The 20,575-nt window shown below is 39.7% G+C and overlaps 1 protein-coding gene across 8 annotated transcripts in view; it reads left to right on the top strand.

The window, feature by feature from the left end:
• The window catches only part of MYO1B (myosin IB), a 134,318-nt gene that overhangs the window by 88,150 nt on the left and 25,593 nt on the right, over window positions 1-20,575 (top strand). For all 8 annotated transcript variants that reach the window (XM_064433860.1, XM_064433861.1, XM_064433862.1 and 5 more), the window contains 8 exons: window positions 4,446-4,544; window positions 4,896-4,999; window positions 5,876-6,023; window positions 6,691-6,809; window positions 7,509-7,595; window positions 7,920-7,985; window positions 18,217-18,321; window positions 19,761-19,823. In XM_064433860.1, coding sequence (XP_064289930.1) covers window positions 4,446-4,544; window positions 4,896-4,999; window positions 5,876-6,023; window positions 6,691-6,809; window positions 7,509-7,595; window positions 7,920-7,985; window positions 18,217-18,321; window positions 19,761-19,823 — 791 coding nt within the window. The remainder of the gene's footprint in view (window positions 1-4,445; window positions 4,545-4,895; window positions 5,000-5,875; window positions 6,024-6,690; window positions 6,810-7,508; window positions 7,596-7,919; window positions 7,986-18,216; window positions 18,322-19,760; window positions 19,824-20,575) is intronic.

Consider the following 20,575-nt stretch of genomic DNA (forward strand, 5'->3'; position numbering starts at 1 on the left):
ATGGCTGAAGGGGTTTTGCACAGTGCACCTCAAAATGTTTCACTTTCACAATAGTTTAGACCTTTTGAAAAGCATGGATCTTACAATATCTTTCCCAGAGTTTTTGTAAGTCTTAAATTTTCGTGTTTCACTGGAATTTCCTGCTGAAAAATACCTGGCTTTTAGCATTCAGTGATCTTTCCTAATCTGCCCAAGTCCTTCAGTGATAAATGATTAACTAGGAGACAACATTGGTGCAGGTTGGGAAGTAAAGGATATGCAATGCCTGATCTGGAAAAGCCATTTTTAATCAGCAAAATGTCTTTAGAGCCCGAATAACAAGAGATTAAGAAAGGACCCGGTTTTGCCATCTTTTTCAACAACAGCATGAAAGAAATCTATGATGTTTACTTAAGGCACAACTTGTATTTTTTTGAAGTTAGCAAAGTGATAACTTTGCAGCTAATTATTTTTTACTTGTTTGTTCATTTTAAAAGTCAGAAGTAATTACCCACTTACTGAGCAATCTAGAGCCTGAGCTGTGATTGCTGTTGGAAATCTTCTTTGCTTAGGGAAATAGTGCAGAAACTGGACAATTAGACGTTATGGGAAGAGATATCCATTCTTGTTAATTTTCTTTTTGGTTTTGTTTTAAATCTTCACTTTTTGCAACATTTCTCTTGTTGTTCTTCTTAGCACATTTGCCACCATTTAGGCAATGGTTTTGCCTAAACTAGGAATGGTTTGAGAAAACAAGCTACAAATTATATTAAACATTTTGATTAGCTAATTTTTAAACAGCATTCATCACTTGAGCAAGGAGGATTTAACACTTAAAATGATGCAGCCATTGTCAATGCGTGTGCTGCCCATTTAGTAGTTTTTGACTGACACAATTATGGATCAGTTTATCCAAGAGAACATTACTATGAGCTTGGTGTGAATAATAGGGGAAAGTTCATGAGAAACTTTTTAACCAGTGACTTTTTATGGTGAAAGCTAGATAATCAAGGTAGGAAAAAGAAAATGTAATGTGGCTGTAGAAATAAGCTGCTGTGACTGCAAAATGTTCGGTAATGTAAATTGAGCAGCTAAAAGGCTCCTTGTCATGGCCAGGTGAACAGATTGTGACTAAAATAAACTTCTGGATGGTTTAAAACGTACCAAGGTAGTGTCATTTTTTTGTTTTAGTGTTTACTTGCTCCTTTCTTGAATGTCGATTTGATTTCTAGTATATTTAGAGAAATACAAATATCCTAAATTTCTCTGGATGACTTGAGTTCATGGGTCAAGTAACAACAACAAAAAAAAATAGTATAAAGTTGTGCATTAGAGTTTGCAAAAGTATTCAGAATCTTTTTTCTTTCTTTTATGTTAAGTCAAATTGTTTAGCAGGGTGCTTACACAGATCTCTTGCATTTAAACAGTGATATCTGGGAATAACAAAAAAAAATCTTCAGAACCTGAGGCCTGTAGCTGGATTTTGAGTCATCTGAATTGATAGGTATTCAGACAGAAATGTTTCCAAGGCTGAAGTTTTCCAACGCAAGTTAATTTTTACATTTTAATTTTTTTTTTGCTTTCATGCATGCAACAAGTTAAATGCTTCTGTTGAAGCAGAAGCACTAGTAGATAATGCAGAGATAACCCATAAACACACCATATGTAGTTCTGTATGTGCTCTCCTGATAATTCCGCATAGTCCCTACACATAATTCACATAGACTGTGTAACAAAATGTAATGTAGAGAGAGTTTGGGGGGTTTTTGCTTCTGTGGGTTTTCACATAGATGAGCACCATCTGTCCCCACGTTCCACTGTCAACACCATCACCGAGGGGCCACGTGCAGCAGTCTGAGGTGCAGCTTTGTCTTTTCTCTTTGGAGTGTTTGATCCCCAGAGCTGGCAATTGGGTGGGAGCTCACACAAAAGTTACTGGCAGTGCAGTGGTTGCATCAGGAAAAATATATGTGGTCGATTTATTAAAATGCTAATTAGGGCAAACAGAGGGAAGAAGTTTTCTGAAGAAGTGGGCAGATGGTCTGGATCTGTCCTACAAGTCTGATTTCAGTCTGTGTGAACAGAAAGAAAAGAAAAAAAAACCCAATAAACACAGATTTGAAAAAGAATTGGCAGCAGCTGCTTTGTTAAGGAAAATACCTGATTTTCTGACAGTGACTGCTTTTTTCCTCAGTTATGAAGGCTGACAGAATATGGAATGTTTGGACTTTTGAAAACTGATTGTGAATTGGTTAACTTTGTTGCTTCTAAAAATATATAAAGAAGATAAACTGGTGAAAAAACCAATTATCCTCCTAAACATAACTAATTTTAAATACATTCAGGAACCTGTTTTTTAAATCTGCTGAAGGCATGCATGTAATTAGAAGGCTTACATACAATATTTTGCCAGGATGTGTAGCTGGGCTTTTATGACAGCATTTGAGAAAATTTATGGGTAGAATATTTTTAAACCCAAATAAGCCAAACCACATTGCTTCAATATCCTTTGAGAATACAGCCATTTCCTGAAGTGTGTGCAGCCACTGTGGGAGCTGAAGTTGTTTATTTTTTTGAGATTAAATTTGGCTGCGATCTGTTCCAACACTTGCCTGGAGAACCTTCACAGCCAGCACAGCTCTGAACTGCCTGCTGCTCACCTTGCGTTCCCCAGCCCAAGTATTAACACTTGGATGGGGGATCAGCCTCTCTCAGACTGTAAATACTTGAAATTTGTCCTACTATTAGACAATCAGAGGATTAATAAATACTGTCTGGATTTTATCATTGTTGTCACTGGCTAATTATGGGAGCAGAAAGCAATTTTTGAGCCTGACTCGCTGTAGTTTAGCAGGAGCAGGGACTCCAAAGACTTATGTAATTTTGTGGGTTGAAGTTACTTTAGACCCTTCAGAAGGGCCTTTATTTCCTATTCCATGAGAAGGGAGGTAAATAGGTAATTACAGTGGGCAGCACAGGCACCAAGCACTGCCTGTAGCCAGCATAAATAGAAATACACCTATTGCAGCCCTCGGTTCATGGAGGGAACCCTGGGACAGATTCAGCCCCCCAGGCTGAGCCCTGATGTGCCAGGGGCTCCCCAGTTGCTCCTCCATGATGGGACTGGGGTGAGGGGGTGGCAGCACAAAGGTTGCTGGCCACAGTGCCCCCTCTAACTTCCCAGCTTGCTGAAATGGGACAGGCTCAGTTTCAGCAGGAATGGGAATCTGAGAAAAGGTGTGGTAGAATACACCCCAGATATTCCAGAAAGGGAAAGGGTTTAACAACCCCATGTAATGACTTGGTGTTTGCTGTGTCCTACCCTTGGGAAACCTCATCTCGCTTTGTGGGTGTTCTGAAGAGTGACAGTTCCCTTTGAGGGTTTTCTTCTTGCACAGGCTTAGAGAGAAGTTAGCCCCCAGTCACAGGGAGATGTGGGGTGTGTCATGGTAGGTGCAGGGGGAACTCCTTTGCTGTGTGCTTGGAATGAGGCATTGAGTGTCTCTGTCTCCATGTCACTGAATGTACGTAGCTTAAGAGAAACACATGAGAATTGTGTTTGCTATCTGGAAAAATGTTGGTTTTTTTCTCACTAGTTGTGCTAGTGAGAAAAGAAGAAAAAAACATATGTTTTGTACAAAACCAGCAGGTCACATACCTGTCCAGACGTTCTCTTACTGCATTCCTCTTCCTTCTCCTGGAGTGCTGTGAACCACAGCCTTCCAGTGCAGTGCAGGCTGAACAACCTTTGAATTGTCACCTCCGTGGCAAATATGATGTTGAGTCTGAAGTGGTTGCAAGGTGTTACCAGTCAGTCTGCTTATGCTGCCTGCCCTGATTCCTGCTCTCGTGGGGCAAGGCTTAGAAATGTGTCTGTCACTGAGAGCAGTCTTCCTGTCAAGCTACTCCATCAGTGCAGTGATGCTTCTCAAAGTGCTGCTTTTCCATTTCATTTTCAGTATATCAGGATGGAGCTTCTGTCAGCCCCACTGGGAATTATTTCATAGTCTGATACACCTGAGGATCACAAAGTGCTGCATGATTATCTGGTTTAAATGCTTTCTTTATTTGGTCTCTCCTTTTCATTTACCTATCTGTCATGCACTTAGCCTGGTAAGATTTTGCCTCTTCAAACTTTCACCCATAGAGTCATCCCCACCAAATCCTAATTTTGTGATGGTACAGTAAATCAGTTAACATCTTTTGAGCACATTGCCTCCCTGACCTGAATTCTCTTTGCAGCTCATAGACTGCAGCCTTTACCAGAGCACTGGGCTTGCCCTTAGCTCAAATATTTGAGATACATTATATACTATGATAAGGTTCATACCCACCCTCTTCTGGTTTGCTCATGGTGATATAAAGCAATGAAGTAGAAAATGATGGAGGGTTATATTCATTTTAAAGGGTTTTGCTCCAGCAGTCGGTCCCTGACCTGTGAGATTTCTGTTGGTTTGTTTGTTTAGATCTGCTGGAGAAGTCTCGTGTCGTTAAGCAGCCAAGGGGTGAAAGAAACTTCCACATTTTCTATCAGATCCTGTCTGGTGCCTCGGAAGAGTTTCTCTGTAAGTATTGCCCTTGTGCCTTGTTCACATATGAGTTTTCTTTATATTTAATGTGCTATTTATTCCATGCATATCATCTTTTGTGGGAAATGTGATATTCATTTTTCAAATTAATGGTTGAAGTATCATTGTTAATATATGAAGTCTGCATATGCTTTAGATACCTGAGTCAGAATTGGCTTAGCAATGTATTAAAAACAAATTTGAAAACCTGTTCTTATTCAGAAGGCTAATAATTAAAAGATCCTTGAAGAAAATCCAATAATAACAACCTATTCCTGACAATGCTGATTCTGGGATAAAATTGCTACTAACAAGAATGCTATTACTGATGATACTTTGATTTTTTAGGCAAACTCAAGCTGGAGAGGGACTTCAGCAGATACAACTACCTGGGCCTTGATTCTGCCAGAGTGAATGGAGTGGATGATGCTTCAAACTTCAGAACAGTCAGGGTAAGAAGGAGCAGGGGCTGGCTGTGCACTCAGCACCAGTGCAGGTTCTTTCTTATGGCCCTTGGTCTGTCTGTTCCTGCAGGGCTGGGCTGGGAGGGCCACCTTTTCTGAGTGCTGGGATAGAGCATATTTGCACAGGGAAACATAGATACAGCTAGGAAATAGGATCAAGCTTCTGGAGTATTCTTATGGGAACACAAAAAGTACCAAAAAAAACCCCAAAGAAGAATTAAAAAAAGAAAAACACTTCAAACAAAACTTTCCCCAAACCAGAAAGAAACCAGCAAAAAGAAAACAAAAAAGGGGGGGAAAACAGCCCAGATGCCTTGGTCAGATCCTGGGAAAAGTTATATTTTGTAGTGGCTTAGGACAGCAGTGACTGAGCCTCAGGAACCAGGTGATGCTGACCAGGTTGAAAGAAAAAGGACTGGGATGATTCTCAAGATGATTTGCTGTCCTGTTTTTGCTTGGTTGTACTTAGGGATGAGATGAATACAGGACCTTGTTACCCAGTGTGTGCCAATGGGGATTCTAAAAGTGACCGGTCTGAGAAGACAGGAGGACCTGTTCTTTTGACTGGGAAAAATTGGGTTGGGTTACAAACTAAATTAAGTGGCTAAAAAAAGTACAGTGTTTCAGAAACCCAAATTTTGAATGAGTCCTAGAAGTGGACTGGACTGAATGCCAGCTCCATTTTCACACCTCCTGTGTATTAAAAAAATTTATTTGTCAGGATAGGAATTATACCAGGTACTTTTAGTAGCAGAAGCATTCATAAGCCATTTGTAATTTTGCAGATAAATGGTGGATTTTTCAAGAGTGATCTGTTTAAATGTAGATGCTTTTATCTCCTAATTTTATTTTTCCCCTTTCCAGAATGCAATGCAGATTGTTGGGTTTATGGATCATGAAACACAGTCGGTTTTTGAAGTAGTGGCAGCCGTTCTGAAATTGGGAAATATCGAATTTAAGCCTGAATCCCGTGCAAATGGCCTAGATGAAAGTAAAATCAAAGATAAAAATGGTAAGATGAGATTAGTGATGGGAAGAAAGCCACTAATTTGTCTGAAGTCATTATTAATTTTGTTGTTTCTGCAGACATACAATATCCTTACATATGAATTAGATTGTTTCCAGAGCTCACCCTCAGGCAACTGTGGGCTGCATTCTGTGCAATTTCAATCGTTCTGTTTGAAATTCCAAAAATTATTATTTTCTCCTTTTTTCTCACTTTATTAGCACTTTGTTCTAAAGTGTTAAATGGTTCTGTGCCTTTATGTAGCTGCTTGTTTTTTCTGCAGTGGAGGATTTTTGTTCTTTTGCAGTATCTCTGCCTTTAGTGTCAGATTCATTTGGTGATATTTTTGCAGCTGATGTATTTTGAATGTTCATTTTCATCTGAAAGTTTTTCATTATGTAAAGTAGTCTGCTATAAATGGAGGGAAAGTTTCTTCTCAAAAATAAGTGGATAGGAAGTGCTTTCAAAACCAGTAGCTCTGTTTCCTTGTGCTGTGCGTGTTTTTAAAAACTTTGCTTGGCAGGCTGGTGGGGAGAGAGTGTGAATGGGGAACACTTCTGTTGAAGAGCATTTTGGGAAAATACCACACTTCTGAAATGCTGGTAGTTTTGGGGAAGAAAAAGCAGTAATAAGCAAGGATTGATTGTATTTACACTTGGCTTTTTCTTGCTAGAACTCAAGGAAATCTGTGAGTTGACAGGTATAGACCAGTCTGTATTGGAGAGAGCTTTCAGCTTCCGGACGGTTGAGGCCAAACAGGAGAAAGTTTCAACAACACTAAACGTGGCTCAGGTAAAAAGAGGGCCTGATTTAAAAGGCAAGATCTTTTAAAATGGCAATTTTATTCTGCATGATTAAATCATAACTACCCCATTAAAAAAACTACAACTGAAAGGCTGCACTGAATAAATCACAAGCATAGGGTGTGTTTTTTGCTCAGTAGTTTCTAAATGTTAAGAGATGCTTTGGTTTGGTGGTGTGAATTACCTCCAAAAGATGAGGGATAGGCAAATGTTGCAGAGAATGTAAAAACAAGCAGTCCTGCACAAAGCACATGCTGCAAGTGTTGAGGCAGACTGTTTTCATTTAGGGCAACTGCTGTAATTCCATGTGAGTTGTGGGCCCCGGGGCTGCTGGAAAACCTTTGCTGCCAGTGTGAATTCATCTCCCCGCAATGCTGCAGAGCCAGGGTGGCTGCCACCTGTGTCTCATCAGCTCAGGCCAGCAGGAATGTGCCTTCTCCAGCTGCAGCTGCTCGAGTTCCCTTGCCCAGGATTAGGATGGGGGATGTGAGTGTTCAGGGGGCAGCTGGAAGAGCAGGGAGGGAGCTGGGGTGCCCTGGTAGTGGCTGCTGTTCCAGCCAGGAGGGCAGAGCCAATGCTCCCTGTGATGGTTTTATTCAGTTCATGGCACCTTTAGGACACCCCAGCAACAGGAGAGTGTTTGGTTTAGCCCAGCATTTATAACATTCTTCTTCTTTCTTCTCTTTAGGCTTATTATGCCCGTGATGCTCTGGCTAAGAATTTGTACAGCCGCCTGTTCTCCTGGCTTGTTACCAGGATCAATGAGAGCATTAAGGTATTGTTGCTTTGTGCTTGTAAAAAGAAAAAAAAATCAATAGAAATCCTTCAAATTAAAGTGGACAGTAAAACTGTATTTGCCAATTTCATTTCTCCTGGCTGTACACTGTTGCACACAAATAACCTTATCACACCTCAACAAATTGCTCTCTGCTCTGTTCTTGAGCTTGTAAAAATATTCACCTTAAGTGTATTTTGGGAAACCATATGTAACATTTTAGTTTTACAGTTTTTGACAGCCTGCTTATGAGATGCATTCATTTTCTTGAGTCCCAAGTATGCAATGCACAGATGACTGACTCAGTGTTTATTTTTCTTTAAGGCACAAACAAAAGTGAGAAAGAAGGTAATGGGGGTGCTGGACATCTATGGCTTTGAAATTTTTGAGGTAAGACCTTTATAATGGTAACCATTTAGTGAGAGAGCTGTTACTAAAGCTTAAGAGAGTTGTTCATTAATTGATAATCAGAATATATGTAATTTGACTCAAGTGTGTCATGCCTGACAAATAAACCCACTAGAAAGGTAAGCCAAAGAAAGATGTCTTAATATGTCTGGCAATTGAAACAAAAAATTATGGAAGTCAAACTTGTGTTTTTACACCATAGATAAATATTTATGATGGATAAATGAAGTATGTTTTGTTGTGACATACATTCTGAGTATAGGAAAAACTCTGGCACTGTCATTTCTGCCCTGAGGCATTTTGTTGATGTCTTTGAACAAGCTGTGTATCCTGAGAGGGGGAAAAAAAAAACCAACAACCACCTAACAAAAACTATACATTTTTTTCCTGTCAAAATTAAACAAGCACGTATTGCATTTCATCTCAATTCACTTAGGTGGATATTCTGTACCTACTCCTAGCTAAAGATCTGTGGCTCACTGCTGTTTGTTTACAATAGTATTTTTAGACTGGTGGTATTTTGAAACAAAACAATCAATAAGGAGTTTTTAATTGGGTTAGAGAGCACCAGGGACAGGGCATTTTCCATAAATCTTGTTCTGACAGTTTTTGTTAAGAGATTTATAGACCTTGTTTGGAATCTGTGTGTGTTTAAACTAGAAACTCATCTGAGGAGAAACAAAATCAGTAGAAAAATCCTGACCCACTTCCCTACATCCCTCTTAGAAATCTGGGGAGGGTGTTTAAGCTGTGTGGAAAATGGGAATGATTGTTCATGTGAGGGTGGTGTAAGCTTCATTTCAGAAGCAAAACATCCGACTATGTGCAAATCAGAGTAGCTCTGAAGAGGAAAAGCAAAGCTGAGAGCTGCCTCGAGGGCTTGCTGAGCGAGGCTGTGCTGTTTGCATTAGGCACAAGAACATATTTATGAAAATATTGTGCCAGAGGTCAGGTGGCTGAGCAGGGATCTGGGTGCCAGATCTCTTGGGAGCTGGTCCTTGAGTAGCTTTTAGGAAGCTGGCACTGGAAAGGTGCTGCTGGCATCCTCAGGCAGGACTTGTTTGTTCTAGCTCCCCTGTTGTGGTTAGGTTGGACATGCACAGGGAGGTGGGAGACAGAAGGGTGGCATGAGCCAGCTGAAGGATTGTGTTTGTGGGATGGTGTTCCAGAGATGAGGCTGTTTCTCACATGTAATTTTCATCTTTTCTGCATTCAGCATCTTAGAAGGTCATAAGTAAGTGGCTGAGTGCAGGAGAAAGATGAAAAAAAACCCCAGGGCTCTTTTCATTTACCTGTCATGCTGAACTATAGTGTAGCTTTCTCAAAAGCTTTAAAATAATGGGGGTAGTTATTGTTCACTCCTTTAAATGCCAAGTGTTGGTTTTCCTGGAAAAGCTGGGGAAGGTTTTGCCTTGTGACTTGGGGACCAAATTCATCAGTACATTCACACAAGGTGTGACTCTCTCTTATGAGTTAAGACCTATGGTGAGAAGAGCAGCCAAGCAGCCTGGTTCAGCATCACATAAATAATTGAATTATTGTTTAAATTTAATGATATTAAGGCAACTAATCAATAAATAAAATTTTGACAATATGCAGCCACATAAAGAAAATTTAATTATGTCTTAAGATTTCTAGCATAACAAATACAGTGGAATTTGGAGTGTTTTGATGCGTGGTACATTTGTAAACACTGTAGCCAAACATTCAAAATATTAGCTGAGGTGTAGTTAATGACAATAACATATCCATTTAATTATAAATCAGTTAAAACTTATGACTAAAAGTGTGCAGTTGCCTCTTGAATCTAATTCTTAATTCATATTTTGACTTTGACATCTGTTCCTGAAACTTAGAACTAATGTCAGCTCTACAAAGAATATTTGTTGGCAAAAATGCACTTGAAAGGCTTCATCTCTAAATCTGTGCCTTTTACATGTGCAAACTGTTTGATGTGCTGAGGGTGGAAAGGCTTACATTAATCATGTTTCTACTCAGAATCAGGTAAGTTTATCAGTGGTCTTTGACCTGAAGTGGCCTTGTGCTCTGGAGACAGAACATATCAAAACCCACAGGAGGTGTAGCAGGACTGTTTTATATACATGCAAAATATTTACACAGGAAGCTCAGTACCGTTGGAATACACAGCAAGGAATGTGTTTACTGAAGGCTGATTTTTGCATTTTACATTTTTTTCCTTTGTTTTTAATGGTTTTGTTTTCTTTCCTAATGGGCAGGGCACAATATTTCTCGGGCCTTTTTCTGTTCAGGATGATTCTTTAGATCATCCTAGAGTTCCTTGTGTAAGAATAGTGCATAAAGAAATCCAGATTTACCATTCTGAAAGACATAAAACCATACTTCACCTTCTTGATGACAATAGCAGTCTTGTTCTATTATATGCAAATTGAAGCTTTTAAATGAGATTTTTTTAAATCTATTTTTTGAAATATTGATTTTAGTTACTGTTCACTGTGGTTTCTGCAATATTCTGTAATTTAAGCTGAAGTTAATTTACAAGGGTAACTTGTGGTTTCTTGGAAATTAACAGAGAAAAGATAGTTGGAGTATTGATACTGCTGGCATATTCTCTTTGGGATTTGGGTTTTGCCAGTATATTTATCAAACACAAACCCCATTCTTCAGACAAACACAAAAGCTGTCCAAGAAAGTAGATATAAGGACTTGGCTGTCTAAAAATTCAGCTTAGGGAATTTAAATCTATCAATAATCCACAGCCTCTGTGGGTTTGGCAGATGTCAGCAGCAAGCTTGGCTACACAACCCACAAAATAGGTGCTGTGAAGCTGTGTTTATTTTTGAATCCTGCCATGCCTTTTGTGGGAAGCCAAACGCTGGGACTGAATGTTTGCGAAGCGAAGCGCTGAAATTTTGGGTGGCTCTGCCTGAATTGTCTGTGGGCAAGGATTCAGGGACTAGGATTAGCGTGGAAGCGCAGGCTGGAGGGCTGGGCTGGTTGTGTAACTGTGCTGCTGGAGCTTGGGCAGTGGCCTGAAGCCTGACACGAATTGCTCCGGGTGTGTTTATCCACATTTCCGAGCGGCTGCCTGCGTAGTCAGCGTGCAGTCTAGACTGAGATTTGAGATGGGCTGGGGGTGATGGCTGGTGGCTCTGGGAGTTCTAGAATCAGCTTGATTCCAGGCCTCCCGGGGTGGGTTTGGGGCTGTTCCCATTTTATTCCAGGTTTGATTGGGTGTTTTTTGGGCAGAAAGCGGTGTCCTGCAGAATGCTGGGGCGGGGTGGTGGAAGGGTGGGGTTTGTGGTGGAGGAGAGAAGGCTGTAGGAGGCAGATGGTGAGGGCTCAGCACAGATGAGCAGAAGGCTCTCTCCGTTTGCTTTGGGTGTTGAGTTTCCTGTTGTGTACATTTCCTGTGGAGACAAGAAGGAGGGTAGTAAAAATGAATGTCATGGAGTGAGGGTGAGTGTTTCATCCTGCCCAGCCCTTCAGAGACAGAGCTGTCTGTGCTGCTTGGCTTAAAGGCTTTATTCTGAATATTCAGGCCCCACTCTGCAGCTGGTCCATATGATGAAGTTAATGATTTGGAGTGCAGTTTTATGGAAGGTAACGCTGCCAAACAAGGCTTATTGTTGAAATTTGCCAGGCCTTGAGAAGAGAGTTTGAGAGTGTGAGCTCTTTTTGCTCAGTCCCTTGGTGGAGCAGTTTGTTCCACGTATTTTAGCCTGACAAGATGCACTGGTGATAGAGTTGCAGAGAGGGACTGGTTCCATTTGGGTGACCAGAGGTGATATGACTGCCTTGTCTTTGGGGACAGCATCTGACCAACCCCTTTTGGTCCAGGTAGGCAAGAACATGCAAAGACATTGCAAAAAACCCACCAGTAAATAAAAATATCACAGGTAAAGCAGCCAAACAAGCCACCCAGCAGGAAAACCCGATCCATTTCTCACAATCTGTGATGAACATTGATAACACTTCTTTTTATTAAGCTTGTTTCTTGTGCATGGAAGTCCCTTGAGGTCACAGAAAGAAGCCTGCTCCTGCTGCATGTACTGTGTCAGCTGTCATCTGGACAACGATAAAATGACAGTATCTCTGTTGAGGGACTATGTTAGAAATGTGAAGAATGCATTTGTTTCCTATCAACAAGTTCATAGTTGTGTTAATCGTCTGTTTTTAGAGGGCAGTAACTAAATAAGGAGTAGTAATCATTGAAAATGTCTTTCTGAGGTGTTTAAGGCATGAAAGAATAGGGGAGCTATTTCCACCTTCACCACAAACCTGCACAACAGTTGGTCCAGTTGCTGCCTGGTTGCTTTGCCTTTTTCTATCCTGTTGATTGCATGAAGGATGTTAGAATTTCAGAGCATCCTGAGCTCTGAGAGATTGCTCCTGGATGAGAGTCTTCCTCCCACACCCCAAAGGATTATTTTACAGGAGAAGGGTCTAGTTATTTGCTAGCAGGATGACATATTAGACAAAAAAAAAAAATCTAAGGAGGAAAATTGAATTATCAGGATCTTTTTTTTTTAAATTAAGAATCTGTGAACTCTTTGTGTCTTGTCTTTGACTTTAACTCATCCATGGATATCTGTTTTGTTTGTTGCCCTAATCTGCAAACCATAATTCCCAGCTGCTTTTTCTCGGCTGTCTAGCTTGCAACAGATTTCCTTTTTGAAATTGTTCAACCTTTTGCTGATGCCCAGAAGTTTATCATATACTGGCAAGCAGCAGTGCCAAAATGTGTGTACCCAGCCCTCTGCTTCTTCTGGCAAACCCCAGGCTAGTGGGAAAAAGGAGAACTGAATTTTTAATCTATAATTGATCAACTTCCTCTGCTGGCAAGAGAGGAGCTTTACAGAGAAGGGACCTTTGGTTGGACTCCTAAGTGCCAGGGAGTTTTTAACATACTTTAAAATCAATAATATCCTTAAGTAATGGGATGCTGAAAGCAGAGGTGCATCCCAGGACGTTAAGGACCATTTAATTAATTGTATTACAACGTAAGTATTTAGAGAGCCTTATTTTGCAACGTGCAGTTTTATGCAGTAAATCCCATTGGCTGGCTGTTTGCAGCAGAGGAAGTACTTGAAATGCTGGAGCAAAAATACACAAATGTTCTGCTTCAGGTTCTGAGAATAATGTTTTGCCCTCCAGCAGCTCTTTCTGTCTTAGCAGAGGAGTGGTTCTGATAATGCAGTAGGATCTTGCCTGGTTGTAATTCCTGTTGTTCCAGGACTGTAATTATCAGGTTGAGTTTGTTGAAGTGATGGTACCTGGGTTTTCCCATGGATCACACTGGATTCACTGCCTTCTTAAGTCTGAATTTGGTTCAGACCTGTGTGCCTGGACAGCACAGCTGGGAGCAAGATGGATTTCAGAGTGCCTGGTTCTCTGCCTGGCACACAAAGAGGGCTGAAGTTGGTTGAGCTACACAAATATGGCAAATGGATAATCCCCCAAGCTTTGCACAGATGTTTCTTGCTTCCATGAGTTACACTGAGACATGGATTGATTGTGTATAGTGGAATATTTATGATTAAAAGATGTGCCTCTCTGGTTCTTTGCATATACAGGTATTTACACAAAAGCCCAGTGCAGTCTAGTTTACAAGAAATAAGCTTGATTGCTCAAATGTTTGTACATGAAAACAGAAAGGAAAGGGATTTATCCCTTTCTATTGATAACATGCCTTTACTAAATTTGCAAAAAATTTTGAAAAATTGTTAGAACTGAGTCACGTTATGACTGGGTCATTGCTTTCTGAGATTAAAATAGGATCTTTTTCATTTTCTTTAAATGCAATTTTCCCATTTTGCTGATTTTAACTTCCTAGCATTTATATTCCTTAGTTTCATCTCATAAACTCGTATGCTTGTGTGGTCATACATAAAACACCCTATCCCCAGACACCACAGTAGCATATAAATTGAATTTGCTGGTTGGTTTCACTCTTCATTCCACCATTCATCCTAGTGAAGTGAGTATGTTGGTCTTTTATCATCATTACTTTTGCCATCTGGCTTTTTCTCTAGGGGCCTGGTGGAACTACTTGGGGTCACCTGCTTATGTTAGGAGGCAGTCAGAGACTTCTGATGCCTGGAGCTGTGTTGATATTTAAAAAAAACCAAAACCCACTTACTTTCTGGGGCTATTTGTAATAGAGCAAAAGTATAAGTCTGTATGTCTTTTTCCCTTCTCAAAATTGATATGAAAGTTCATTTTAATGGCATCACTCCTGTTGATTTCAACAGTCTCATGACTTGAAATGTTTAGGGTTTTCTTTTAAAAGATCCTTTTCCTTTAAATACGTCTCATGTATTATGTTGGCTGCATGTGTTCACATAATATATTTGAAAAATGTTGCTGGGCACCTTTTTGTCAGTGTGGTTGCAGACTGAGCAACATGTAGATTTTTGAGCTGCCTCTGAACAAGAATGGTGTGATGAAGGATTAAGGAGGAAGAGGAGACCTTGAGAAATACCTACAAAGGTGTGACACTGAGCTGTACCTGAGTCAATAGGTTTGGATCCACATCACCTGCTTAATTTGGGAAAACAGTGGGGAGGACACAAAAAACACAACCCTTAAGTTAGACTTTATTAGGCAGGAGGAAGTTAAGAATTGATTGCTGCCTAATGGAAAGGTACCCAGCTTTCAATTTTAAGCAGGCATCTTAGGTGCCTTATCATATTTGGAAATTGTTGGAAACTGGGTACTCAAAAGTGAATTTGAATTCTGTATGGGAGAGAAGGTTAGAAAGTATCTAATGCTGATAGGGAAATGCCCTGTTTTGGATATTTTCTGTTCATAGATCTAATGGAGATCTCTCTGCCTAACACCAGTAAGAGTTTTAGCCTTCTTTTTGGTCAGAAATATTTTTGTCTGTTTCACTTTGGTATTTTACTGGTATAAAAATGTATAAAGTCAGCAATAAAACATATATGGTTTTTTCAGATGATTCCATGGTACACAAGTGGAATCTTTCGAAGAAGTTAGATAAAATATTAAGCACAAAAGAATATTTTCTGTAGGACTTTCAAATACCAGTATATAATAGCTGTGGCTCACAGATAGAACTTCATAGCTAGTTTATATAATCACTTTATTTTTGCATGAAGAAGAATTTTTTTTAGAGTTCAAAACTTGCTATTCATGAAATACCAACCATGAAGGTTGATAAAGAATGAAGCTGTATGACACCATTATTTGTGAAGTGAGAACCATGGTGAAGTAGGCTTTGATTTTTGTCAGTGAATTTTTCTAGTCCCCTAAATTTAGTGTTGCATCTGATAAAAGATTCAGAGGATAAGCTGAGTGTGGTTGGTTGAGCTGTATCTATAAATTCAACATGACTTTAAGCCTATCTCAGGTGACATTCTGTTTTCCCAGCACCTTTATTTAATTTGAGAGACTGTGTGGTTTTGCATTCCCTGAAGGTTTTATTTTGTATTCCACAGTGCTTTCAAAGGCATAGTTATAAAGCTGCTATTAAAATGCAGGGATTGAAGTGATGCCCTCGACATTGAAAGTAGCAGAATTACAGCCTGGAAGAGAAGCTGACACCTTGAGGAAGATATGGTCTTAATTTTTGGGGTTTTTTCCCCCTTTAAAATTTTCTAGGAATATTTGATAGCTCTTCCTCTAATTTTGTGTCTGACTGCACTGCTTCTGTGTTGGTCAAGCCCCTTTGTGTCACTTAAAACAAGTGGTCAGCATAAGGAGCAAACACTTTCTGATGGGTGGATCCCTCCAGCCCCTGTCTCCTGAGTGGGTTTAATGATGTGCTGTCACTGATATGGGTTATTCTTTCCTGCTTTCTGAAAGAAAGAAAGAAAGAAAGAAAGAAAGAAAGAAAGAAAGAAAGAAAGAAAGAAAGAAAGAAGTCCTTTAGATCCCTTCTAATTATGTTGTATTCATTTCTATAACACCTTCATTAAAATATTGGAGGGGACAACTAATTTGTGAATGTTTGTGGAACCCTCACGTAATTAAAATCAGAGATAGTCATTAAGGGAGAATAAATGCACAGCCTCTGTTGCCTTCTTTAGAATTGCTTAGAGATAAATACTAATTGGGGTTTTTTGGGCATGGTTTCTTAAAACCTTTTCCAAAGTGTATTTCATTTACCAAATGTCTTCTGGTCTGCTCTAAGTGTTTTGAGAATTTCAGTAATTTCAAACATTTTCCCCCATTTTCTTTGCCATAATTAACTGTTTTAGCCTTTTGCTCTGTATTATTCATAAAGAACAACATTGCTGCTGCTCTTCAATAACTTTTTTCCTGGAATAGCAATTTTCAGTGGCTTGGCAATGTCAAATAGAATTTCATAGCTCAAAGTGAGTGATTTGTGGAGAACTCTGTAGATTTTGGTTTGCTTTTTTTTTTTTTTCTGGGCAAGCCATAAATATCAGAGCTACACAGCAAATCAGGAAAACATCTAGCAATTACTTTAATGTATTGTTAATGACCTTTCAGTTAGATGGTTTATCTGGATTTTCTGTTCAGTTTCCATCCTCTGTTGATGACCAAGCCTGTATAATTTGAGTGAATAGTCCTGCAGCCCTTTTAATCAGAATAACCTGGGTTTCTGGAGAAGCAGTCCCTCTGAGCTGGGTGGCATGTGCCTGGCAGGAGGATGCAGAGTGTGTTTATCCTTTCTCTTTGTCTGGGTGATGTGGCAGTGGGGTCCTTTTACTTCAAACTCAATATATCTGAAGTGATGGCCTTATCTGAATGTGTCAAGTAAACTTCTACTCATTCTTCATCCAGCATTCTCTATTTCCTTCCACATTCTCCTCTTCTGTTGCACAGATTTGTCTGCCCAGGGTTATAAATATGGCTTTTAGAGGCAAACATTACCTGGTGATTTAGAGACAGGGCAATGCATGAATGCTGTTGTGTGTTAGGCTCTGATGTGTCTCAACCTCTTGGTTTATTTGGTAATATTTAGACAGTGCCTAAAGATAGACTCACCTACAAAGCTGTAATACATAACATTTATGTAGTACTTTGCATTTTATGTGATACAAAGATTGATCTACTTGGTATGCTAAATAAATGCTAATAGATTTATTGTGTGTTGTTATGGAAGTAAAAGTACTGACTGCACTTTATGTAATTTCTTTTTCAACAGAATGCAGTAAGTATGGCTTGTTTGCAGTGCTGATTTTGCTGCATGCCAACTTTTAACTCTCTCATCTAGAGCTATGCAAGTTTTGCAGTCTCTGAGTGATAATTGCAGTTGGTGAGAGGGGCAGCATTTGTGGCTGAGGAATTTTTGGTGATCAGCTATGATTTTGCTTCATTTAAAACTAAAATGATAGAAGTAATCTGTGCTACCTCAATATTTTCTAATCTGCTTGTGTGCTCTTAATCTCATTTAGCAAACAGATCCTTAATTCAAACATTCAAATGATTGATCACTTCAGTGATAAAAATCCTGTCAGCATAATTTAAGCTTCACAGGTACTGTACAGCAGATCATTTGGGAGTTTAAAAAGGCAGAGAGCCACGTCACAGCCTGTGACACTGCCTCCTTCCTGTGCCCACCCCTCCTGCTGGGGTCTGCTCCACTCCCTGGTCCCTTCTGCCAAGGGTCACACATCTGCTTGCTCCCTAACCCAGTTTTAGATGAATTAGCCTGCTAGAGGAGTTTTAGTCAATGAAGCTCTTTTGTTTCCCACCATTTAGAGGGGCAGTTTGTTGGCAGGAAGGAGCTGGGTTGACCTCTGGAGCCAATAATCTCTTAACCCAGGCTCAGCCGCAACTGGAAAAGCAGCTTGAGCCTTGTTCTGTAGGGAAATGGGATGCTTTATTGGCTGCTGAGTGGAAAAGAGCTAATGGTACTGTCATGATTTTATTTATCAGGCCCTGCAGGAGCCTACATTTTACATATGGGGACAGATCAGTGCAGGCAAAACTTTGGTTGTTTATTCCCTGACACCACAAGTGTCCTCATGACTTGTTAAAAGGAATCAGTGTGGAGGCATCAGGAATAAAACCTACAGAGGCTTTTGTCCCTCCCAACAGACAAAGCCTCAGGGAAGGATTTGGTCTAAAATTTCTGAACTAATGGTGATCTCAATCAAATATTACTCCAACCATCACCTCACAAAACTGGAGGGAGCAGTTATTACAGTGGCTTGTTGACCTGCAGCTGCTGCAGTAACTCGCTCCAGCTGGGCTCCTGGCTGTTTACACAAAGCAAACTCAAACATGTTTCATCTGACAGGACAACAGCTTTGAGCAATTCATTATCAACTATTGTAATGAGAAGCTGCAGCAGATCTTCATTGAACTTACCCTCAAAGAAGAGCAGGAGGAATACATCCGAGAGGTAATACTTGAATGGATCTTCCCTTACCCTCCTCCCATTGTCCTTGTAAAGGCAGGCAGGCTGGAACCATTTTTCAGGCAACAGAGGCACTTTTTGACCACAGGGCTGACATGGAGCATGTTTGTGTGGGGCTGTGTGGTACTCACATTAAGCAAAAAAATGTTGGTTTGGCATTTGTTTCACATTATGAGTTCTCCAGGTAAAACCAGACCCAGCTCTGATTCATTCGTTGGCAGCCATGACTGGCACTTCTGAGCAAGGGCTAATTGATTTATTAGAACACTAATATCACTTTCTGGTATTAGAACCATCACCCTGCAGCCTGTGTTTTGGATTATACAGCTGTGTCTGGGATGCACCCAAAGGCAGCCACAGCCAGTCCTTCAATTGGGTGGCTAAAATAATAGCACACAATGTGAAAGAAACTGCAAACAGAGTTTGGTTCTAGTGTTCTTTCAGGTGTGTGAGCTTTATGGATAAATGTGAGATGTCCTGTGGAGCCCAGCCTCTGGTGCTTGATGTTATTCTGTGAGTGAACATCAAGCTAAAGTTTTAATAGGTTTTAGCAGTGCTCCACATGATACACAGCTCAGACAAAATACCAGCTCCCAGCTGTAAAAACTGGCACACACTGTCTGTTCTCAAACTGGATAATACCATTTTGCTGTATAAACATTTTTAAAAATGACATAAAGTTCCTGCCTTATGATCCTGAGGGTAACATGAAATTTCAGCATCTCTTTTTAATTTTGCATTTAGTGGTGAACCATCATTACTGCAATTTGGTTCTTGAATGATATTTCAAATGCTCTGAGAAAAATAAACTGTAAGAAGTACCACAGAGTGCAAATTGAGAATGAAATTAATATTTTCCTCCTTTCAGTCCTTTGCCCAACCAGTGCTACCTCGTGATGCATTGGCATCTCATCCTGGAAGTTTTATCACTGATGTTTGAAAAAGAATTGAGATACTAAGAACATCTGAACAACTGTCATACTCTGGATTTTTCAAATGGCCTTATCTAAATTTAGCCCTCTTTCTTCCTCCTATTTAAAAAAAAAATAACCCAACCACGAAGAACTTAGAAATTTCGCTCTCAGGAGCTTGCAGTGATGGGCTGATTTCCTTGTGGCCAGTGGGAGCGTGGGCAGCACGGGAGGAGCCTGGCCTGGCGCCAGGGAGTGCATGGGAAGCTGACATGGGTGGGGGAAAGGAATGGAGAGTGACTCTGGCAGCCACTCAAGGACACTCATTTTGTGCAGATAATGTTAGTAGTAGATGATTGCATTTTTTTTTCCCTAATAAATGAATTGTTGGTAAGCGTGAGGAATTAAATTTGAATGCAGTACCATGGTTAACTGAAATGTCATTTAATTGCGTAGAGGAAAAGCTCCCTCCATTGTTTTCCTGTTCATACATTTATTTATATTTTCTTATAGGGGATTGAATGGACTCATATTGAATATTTCAACAATGCTATCATTTGTGACCTAATAGAAAATGTAAGTTGTATTCAAGAACCTCTCTGGATAATTTTTAATGCATGGATTTAATTTAAGTGTAACGTCTGTATGCATCCTCATGCACTAAATTTTATGAAACATGCCACTTGTTGTATTATGCATTTTATTATTATTTGCATTATGTATTATGCATATTATTATGCATAGAGTTTTTTTTATAAGCTACAAAATTACTTTTGTAGAAATATTCAGCAGTACCTACACAAAAAAAACCCCCAAACAAACCCATAACAAATCAAACAGCTCTTAAATGTTTACATTTAGGGCTGTTTTCAGTGGCAGATATCACATGCTGCACTGTAATTAACATTTCTTTTCATATGTAACTAGAAAACTCAATTACATGTTACTGTTTGAGGTACTCATAGTACTTGTATATACTGAGAAGATTTCCAATGTAAGAAAGATAAAATTCCTTAACAATCACAAAAGAACAGTTTTTAACCATTAACATAAAATACATTGTGGTTTTATCATAAATCAGATACTTTCAGTTGAGTTGAAGTTGCTACTGTGAGTAAATGACACGAAGTTTCAATGTGAATTTTGGGATTCAGATCTCATAAAAAGGCTTTCAAAAATACAAGTGCTAAAAATCAGTTGGAAATGGTCATGAGGTAAAAAGAGCCAAACTTTGAGATGGCTCAAAGAATGTTTTCCTGGGTAGCAGAAGTCAAAAAAGTGAATTATCTCCTTTTTGTGCTGTGATGGAAACAAGTACTAAAGCTCTT

Source organism: Passer domesticus, chromosome 10 (genome assembly GCF_036417665.1).
Source record: "Passer domesticus isolate bPasDom1 chromosome 10, bPasDom1.hap1, whole genome shotgun sequence".
NCBI lineage: Eukaryota > Metazoa > Chordata > Aves > Passeriformes > Passeridae > Passer > Passer domesticus.